The 8,864-nt window shown below is 35.2% G+C and overlaps 1 protein-coding gene across 1 annotated transcript in view; it reads left to right on the top strand.

Moving 5' to 3' along the window:
- Nucleotides 1–8,864, top strand: part of LOC106476018 (hemicentin-1-like) — a gene marked incomplete at both ends in the record, with an annotated part of 23,199 nt that overhangs the window by 6,938 nt on the left and 7,397 nt on the right. Inside the window, 3 exons of the mRNA XM_013936690.1 lie at nt 2,661–2,915; nt 3,629–3,895; nt 4,589–4,723. Coding sequence (XP_013792144.1) covers nt 2,661–2,915; nt 3,629–3,895; nt 4,589–4,723 — 657 coding nt within the window. The remainder of the gene's footprint in view (nt 1–2,660; nt 2,916–3,628; nt 3,896–4,588; nt 4,724–8,864) is intronic.

Raw genomic sequence — 8,864 nt, 5'->3', positions numbered from 1 at the left:
TGCTAGAAACAGGTGGGCCTAATTTCGACATTCTAACATTCATTATACTAATCGAGCACGTTAGAAACAGGTGGGCCTAATTTCGACATTCTAACATTCATTATACTAATAGATCATGCTAGAAACAGGTGGGCCTAATTTCGACATTCTAACATTCATTATACTAATAGATCATGCTAGAAACAGGTGGGCCTAATTTCGACATTCTAATATTCATTATGAGCGACGTTAATTTTTAAGATTGAAAGTACAGCTACACGAAGGTGTTAATTTGTTGTTGTTGTTTTTTTGTTGTTGTTGTTGATTTTCGCGCAAAGCTACTCGAGGGCTATCTGAGCTAGCCGTCCCTAATTTTGAAGTGAAAGGCCAAATCTTGAGCTGTTCTTTGAGATTGACCGTTACTACATACCACCCCCCTCCACGGCTGAAAGGGCGAATACTTCGGTGTTGGGATTCGAACCTTCGATCTACAGGCTGCAAGTCGAGTATTTTTACCCCCATGACATGCCAGGCCTAAAGGATTTAATATGGAGATGAAACAAATAGAGATTTTAAAAAATTTTACACTCATTATAAACGTAGAAATATAAATTAAATAAATAAACAGAAATTTCTATGCGTTGTTTGACGTTTATTCGTTGTACGCTTCGACTCCAGTGCTGGAGTCTTCATCAGGCACAATTTTCGTTAGCGTAGACCTAACTAGATTGTTGGCAGTTTAGGATAAATACAATGTATGATATGAGGCGCGATCTTCAATAGAAAGATGACATCAATTATTCAAACAGATAAACATAGCTGTTGGAAATTAATGAAAGATGACATTAATTATTCAAACAGATAAACATAGCTATTGGAAATTAATGAAAGATGACATTAATTATTCAAACAGATAAACATAGCTATTGGAAATGAGTTGACAAAATAAGATATCAACTTTCATTATGAAAATACAAGAGCAGAGTTTATTTTATGATGAACTTTTAAAGGATTCTTTCTAATGGTGTTAAGTGTAGGGCTGTACAATGGATTATCGGTACCTGTAGTTCGTATTTATCGAACTTCTGGCAACTCTTGGCTGTATGAACGGTGAATTGCTAGTAATGAAAGATATTATTAGTCGAATAAAAAGTTTTATTTCAACATAACAATCTCTTCTTTGAACTGGTCAGCGTGCGCGGGTTCATAGGTCACAGCACCTTGCTGCAAAACGCGTTACTCACTTTGAAATCGTGGATACCTTATTCGGTCAGACAAGAATAGCCCAAGAGTTGGCGGATGATGCTACTGACAAACTTCCTTCCTTCTTGTTTATAAGTTTAAAGCTAGGAACGGTTATGCACTTAAAGTCATTTGTGTAGCATTTTTGCAGAATGCTAAAAAACAAACTATTTACAAAATTTACATCGTCACGTCTGGAAAGTAATTTTGCAGAATTTTTCTGCGAGACTTAAATACTTTCAAGTTTTCTTTAGAGAAAATATTTGTTTCCTAATACTTTACACTTTTTTCTGTTTCTCTAAATAATTAAGTTTAATTGCTACAAGTTAATTAACCTTCCTGGAAAAGTTAAACAAGATTCCGCTCAACTTGTTTCAAGTTAGCTCCACTGTTACCAATCTCCTAAACTCCAAGAACATTTCGTTCCCCATGTTGTAAAGCGCGAAAACTTTGCATCTAGAAGGATACAAATTTAAAATAAAACACGCAATAAATCCACGTGATATGTTTACATGTACACCTGTTTAGATACATCTCATAGGGGGGAGGGTGCGTTTTCACACCATTTGTTCCCCCTTTTTACTTAATTTGTCAGATGATAACAACGAATATAATTTCTTTTCTTCGACAGAAGCAAAACAATGAGCATTTTACACTCCAGTTGTATCTATTCTCAGACATGGTCTTAAAATATTACATGATTTTAAAGTACAAAATTTTTCAAATTTAAAATATTACATTACTTCTTTGACATGACCTTAAATGTTTGCGGTTTATAACGTTTCATCTCCATTCTAACAACGTTGTGTCGCCTCATTGACACGGAATTCAAGTGGGTTTTCACAATAAAAACGCGTCTTTAGCTCAAATGGAGCTAAACATATTTAACCACTCATTGACACGGAATTCAAGTGGGTTTTCACAATAAAAACTCGTCTTTAGTTCAAATGGAGCTAAATAAAACATATTTAACCAGTCATTGACACGGAATTCAAGTGGGTTTTCACAATAAAAACGCGTCTTTAGCTCAAATGGAGCTTCACATAAAACGTATTTAACCATCTTCGTATTCAAACGATAACTTAAAATAATCTAAAAATAAGCGTGGAATTTGAAAATAATTTATTAAATATATGTACATATCACACCAGGGGATCAAATATCTGAACTGAGATGCTTAATATATAATTCTTTCGCCAGTTTTGTATTTTAAATCCAACCTTTCGGGTTTTTAATGTTTTGTATGGAGCAAGCCAAGCCAGGTGAGCTATTAATTTTTTCTCAGTTTTTCGCATCTTTTCACCTGCTAACTTTTTGCAAGTTATAGGTTCACATCATCCCTCAGTGTTCTACTGTTTTAAATAAATGACGACTTTTAATATCACAATGGCCTTTAAGATATTTCTTTGATATCAACAAGATTTTTGGATTGGTTTTAGATCCCCCTGAAAATATAACGCTATCTGTGGAAGAACAAGATGTTTTGGAAGGAAACATCCCAGAGAAGGTTCACTGCTCAGCTAACTCCTGGCCACCTAGCGAGTACACGTGGAAGTTTTCCAATATAATTATTGGCTCCTCTTCGCAGCTTTTCCTTAATTACTCCATTTCCCGACAGAGGGCAGGGATTTACGAATGTTTGGCTAGTAACCGACATGGTGAAGCAGTTGGGAAAACTTTCATCAATGTTTTGTGTAAGAAAGGTCTTTATATATATATATCCTTTTTATTTTTCATTATTTTTTTCAAACAAATATAAGAAAAAATTACTGCCTGTGAATAGAAACGTGCGGTAAATGTGAGGGGTTATAAAGCTAAAAGCGAGTTCTAATATAACTCATTATGTAGCTCTGCGCTTAACAACAAACAAACTCGGTGTTGCCCACACCCTTTACAGAGGTGGGAGCTTGAATATTCACCCATTTTATCTAAGTACTAGTGACAACAAGCTCACAATGAAATAATTAGTGTATAACAATTGGATTGTTGGTTTACTTTTTAAAAACTGGTCTTTCCGAAACAACTGTGATTTGTTTGTTTTGAAGCGAAGCCACACTGGGCTAGCTGCTGTGTCCGCCGCGGGGAATCAAACCCCGGATTGCCACATTCTAAGTTCGTAAACTTACCGCTGTCCCACCGGGGGGACAACTGTTGTGATGACTGGAAATTATATGGAATATTTATACAACAAAGACTACAAAGGGACTACATAAATTTTCTGGAAAAAGTAAATGACCTTAAATAAAAACTCCATTAGCTCAAGATGTGGGAATAATTTCACGATCCTTCAAAATTTAAAAGTAGGAATTTGTTAGCACTGCGGCTTTATACGGTATTTTACAGTTCAGTTAATGCTTTTTAAAGATATATAAAGTAAAAAATGTAAAGTTGATTCCTTTCTCTACAGATAAGCCAGACTGTATTGTTTACCAGGATAAAAACAAAGATGGAGACACTAGTCTAGTGTGTGAAGCACGAGCTAATCCTTCGGAGGTAAATTTCACTTGGATTAAGAACAACGAAACGTTTGAGGATTACAGTGTTGTAGAAGGAACAAAAAGCATTTTGGATTTGAGGACTTCTCTGGCTGAGCATTATGGGAAATATTATTGTGTGGTGAACAACTCAATAGGAGAGTCCGTTCCCTGTACTTTAGAACTTAAGTTTTTAGTGGGTGAGTCGAATTCTGTACTTCAACTAAATCACCAGATTTTCAGATTACGTTTCAGTTTCGTGAGATAACACGTGAAGTGATCCTGAGCAGATTTTTCTTAAATTCTGGTTTTTAATTAAGGAATAAATCAGAGATAAGTCTACCTTATTTGTTGTGTTTATTTTTGGCAACACAATGAGCTATCTGTGCTCTGTCCATCGCGGGTATCGAAACCCAGTGTTTAGCATTATAAGCCTTCAGACCACCCAGTCACCGGGGGCATCATTCCTTAAGCCTTAATATTTTATTAATGAGATATAATTATAAAATCTTACAAACATTTATAGTAAAAATCTAAACAATCAGTCCAAATATATATAAGACACTTGAAAGTCCAAATGTATCTAAGCCTTTTGCTAAATATCTTCGCCAAAAACAGTTTTCAATACAACTAACACGACACAAATTCATAAATCAGACAGTTTTGGTAGCGTTATAAGCCCTCAAACTTACCACCGAGCCTCCGATGGGCAGAGTGCAGATAGCCCAATACGTAACTTTGCGATAACGACTTCTGTTAGTTGAGAAATATTGAATGAAGTCCATATTTGGACGCTGTATAACAGATTTACAAGAATAAGTGATTTGAAAAATAAATTTTGAAGACGTAATGATGATGATGATGATATGTCATATTTCTATCTTCGGATGCAGCGGGCTGGGTACCAGATTTTTGGGATGAAAATCTCCTTATTACTGCCGCAGTTGTTGTTGCTGTTGTTATAGTATTTGGCATCATAGTCATCATTATCATCCTGATGATGAGACGACGAAGAAGAAGAACTCACGGTAAGTTTTTATTTTTTATTTCAAACGTAGTTTAAAATATGTGACTAATATCAATCTCCTTACAGTACATCTAAACCACATCTATTAATGATTTTTTACAACGCTGGACTGGACGTGACCTAGTGGTTGAATTCTCGGACTGTGAATCCGAGGGTTCGCCTCGTTACCACAAAAACACGCCTTTGGATCGATGAATGCGCTATAAGAGTAACTGTCAAATCGCACTATTCGGATGATGTTAACAAATTACTAACCTTACGTGTTTATTTTTGTTCAGGTACTTATCAGTGTTATTGCTTACAATAAAATCTGCTGTTTTTCATGCTGAATCATTTCATTCAACGTGATCCAACAAAGTCTTTGCATAAACAGTAGTTACTTGTGGTCCCGCGTTCATGGTATTTTCTGTATTCACTGAAATTGTGATTTTTCCAGCTCTGTGCGTTTTTAATTCATTGAGCCGTAGGATTGAAATCAAATTCAATGTTCTTTGAATCTGAATATTATTTCCATATTTTTTTTACAGAAACAGGAGTAATTGGATATTTTCCCAGAAGGTTTTTCTAAGGACAATCAATTCAATATTTATTCATCTGTAAAATGTCAAAAAAGGCTACGATTTTCGGCCTCAAATCAGAAGTTGTCAATCTTTTAATGAAAAGCAGTTTTTTCCCAAGTTAACACTTTATTGTAATTGTCTAATTTGCTAGATTATTGCATAAACATTAGATATTTGATAGAAATGTTGGGTAAGAAATAATATTTCAGAATGCTTGGAGGTTTTCAACAATAGATTGTATCAAAAATCACTTGTGGATGATGTATATATATATATATAAAGCTGGTAAAATCCGAATTTTTAATAATGAACAAAAAATAACCATTCTTTTTCTAAACCACGTTACTTTGTTAATAAGTACGATCAGTATGTTTTATACCGTATTTATTCTTACACTTTCGTTCGTAGTAACTTTAACTAAAACGATATCCAGAATGACGATTTCAAAATAAGGACCTCGTTGGCGTGATTAGTTTGGCTGAAAATGTGCACGTGTGAAGAGTTAGTTAAAACATGCTTATTAAAATGTTTTTAAGGACGCTAATCTTGTAACTTGTGTTTTTGAAAAGAGAATGCCCGAAAAATAAGCGTGATTTTAATTGTTGGTTCGTTCGAATACGATCTCTTATCATTTATAAGTAGTTACATCAGAATCCATCTAGTGGACGTCGTTAGATAAATTATTATTATTTATGTTAGGGCTTCATAGATGAAGCTATACGTGGACTGGCTAAGTATTTGATAAATATTTCCTCAAAAAAACTCTTACAGATTTGATGTGTGAGACAAAGCAGGTACTTATTCTGTTATTCCCAAAAGGTTTCACCATGTTTCTCTCTTGTATTCGTTCGGCGCATGTGTCATACAAGTAAATAGCAGATAACCGGCTTTCGTATTTCTGAACTTTCTCACGGAAGATGTCTCTTGATAATTTGTGAAATGTTTAGTAATGTGTGAGGTTTAGGAATACCTGAAGGTTGTCTTTTCTACTTTTACCAATGGAAATGTGAAGATAAGTGAATTCAGGGAGAGTTGACGTTATTGTAACACTTATAACACTGATTAATTGTTTCAGTCTTTTTCATAACTTTTCTTTGAAATTTCTCTCTCTCTCCTTCTCCAATTAGAGAGAGAAAATTTCTGTTCATCGTCTAACTTTTTAGTCCCGATTAAGTTATACCTCGTGGTCGTTGAGTAAATACACTCAAATCGAACCCCTTAACACATATTCTTCCAAACCTCCAGTTAGAACTGAAGTTTCTCTCACTTTAAAGCACCTAAGATTATCACACAATATCAACATTATCAGTCTAAATTTAACTGATTTATGTTGTAAGTACCATTATTAATAAACATTCTCTATCGAAGTATATTCTTAAAGTATGCTGAACAACACTGTTGACTAGTTAACAACACTGTTGACTAGTTTCATTCTCTATCGAAGCATATTCTTAAAGTATGCTGAACACCACTGTTGACTAGTTAACGCCACTGTTGACTAGTTAACAACACTGTTGACTAGTTTCATTCTCTATCGAAGCATATTCTTAAAGTATGCTGAACAACACTGTTGACTAGTTAACGCCACTGTTGACTAGTTAACAACACTGTTGACTAGTTTCATTCTCTATCGAAGCATATTCTTAAAGTATGCTGAACACCACTGTTGACTAGTTAACGCCACTGTTGACTAGTTAACAACACTGTTGACTAGTTTCATTCTCTATCGAAGCATATTCTTAAAGTATGCTGTTGACTAGTTAACAACACTGTTGACTAATTTCATTCTCTATCGAAGCATATTCTTAAAGTATGCTGAACACCACTGTTGACTAGTTAACGCCACTGTTGACTAGTTAACAACACTGTTGACTAATTTCATTCTCTATCGAAGCATATTCTTAAAGTATGCTGTTGACTAGTTAACACCACTGTTGACTAGTTAACACCACTGTTGACTAGTTAACACCACTGTTGACTAGTTAACAACACTGTTGACTAGTTAACAACACTGTTGACTAGTTAACACCACTGTTGACTAGTTAACAACACTGTTGACTAGTTAACACCACTGTTGACTAGTTAACAACACTGTTGACTAGTTTCATTCTCTATCGAAGCATATTCTTAAAGTATGCTGAACAACACTGTTGACTAGTTAACAACACTGTTGATTTGTTTCATTAAAATGGGCGCGATTTGGCCCTGTGGTAGATCTTTGGATTATAAAGAACTGGTGATCAGGATTCGAGCCCGTGCGATACCCGATACCAAAAAACAAAACAAAAAGATTTGGGTGCATTATAGGGGTGAGAGTCAATCCATTAACGTGTATAGTTTCGTTCTGCTGACTGGCTGCTTTCTTTTTGGCCAGTAGTTCAAAATTCGAGGTAACTGAAGATGGGCTTAATCGTTTTGCTATAAATACAAAACTCATAAATTCCACTAAACCCTATTTATATATGATTTAAGTATTATACTTGTGAAACGATTGTGGTGTTTAAGATAACAGCAGAAATAAATCACGTGATATTTGCAGAAGATCCGAAAAAAACACATTGAGTAAGGAAGCTTCATTATATTAACAGCATCAGAAATTATAGGATCGGATACTTGCATGTGTCCGGGGAAACCTTCTGGTCACGCACTGCTTAACACACTATCTGTAGCATCTCGCTTGTTACTAGATCAATGAGACTCGTCTATCTCTACACAACAAAAACCATTCCTTTCCAACTGGCAGCAGAGAAATAAGAACGACACTTCTCTAAAATCTCATCCAGCAGAAGAGTGATGCGTTTCGTGTCAAATTAATGAGCCAGGTTTACAAAATTGGTTTGGTTAGACATATAAATATGGCGTATCCGAAGCATTTCTCCAAAATCTCTTTTTTTTTTGTTATAAACTAATAGTAAACTTTTTCTCTCTCTCTCCAAAACAGTAGAGATTCCGGCGTTACTTATGGATAGCATGTTCGGACTGAAAATTCAAGGATTCACCTTTTATAGTCTCGTTTCTGCAAAAACGCCCTCCGCACCTTGTACAGTGGGTGCGCTTTAGAAATGAAAATTAAATTCTATTATTGTGTATGCAGTTTTGCAATTTGGAATGCACCCTAGAGGGATTTGGACATTTTGAAAATAAATTTAGACCTTTACTCTTCAGATAATAAAATAAATCTATTTATTGCAGTCAGCGTTTCGCCATTTCGGCTTCATCAAGAGTTCTTGTAGTACTTGGCTTGATGAAGGCGATACGTTAGTCCGTAAGCATTTGTATATCTATCAAGATTATATGCCGACGTCCCTAATATTGAACTACTAATCAGAAGGGAGACAACCAGTCCCTAATATTGAACTACTAATCAGAAGGGATACAACCAGTCCCTAATATTGAACTACTGACCAGAAGGGAGACAACCAGTCCCTAATTTTGAACTATTAACCAAAAGGGAGACAACCAGTCCCTAATATTGAACTATTGACCAGAAGGGAGATAACCAGTTCCTAATATAGAACTATTGACCAGAAGGGAGACAACCAGTCCCTAATATTGAACTATTGACCAGAAGGGAGATAACCA

Source organism: Limulus polyphemus, unplaced genomic scaffold (assembly GCF_000517525.1).
Source record: "Limulus polyphemus unplaced genomic scaffold, Limulus_polyphemus-2.1.2 Scaffold9646, whole genome shotgun sequence".
In the NCBI taxonomy this organism is placed as follows: domain Eukaryota; kingdom Metazoa; phylum Arthropoda; class Merostomata; order Xiphosura; family Limulidae; genus Limulus; species Limulus polyphemus.
The sequence above is the reverse complement of the archived record's forward strand: the minus strand, read 5'-3'. Positions and strand labels throughout refer to the sequence as shown.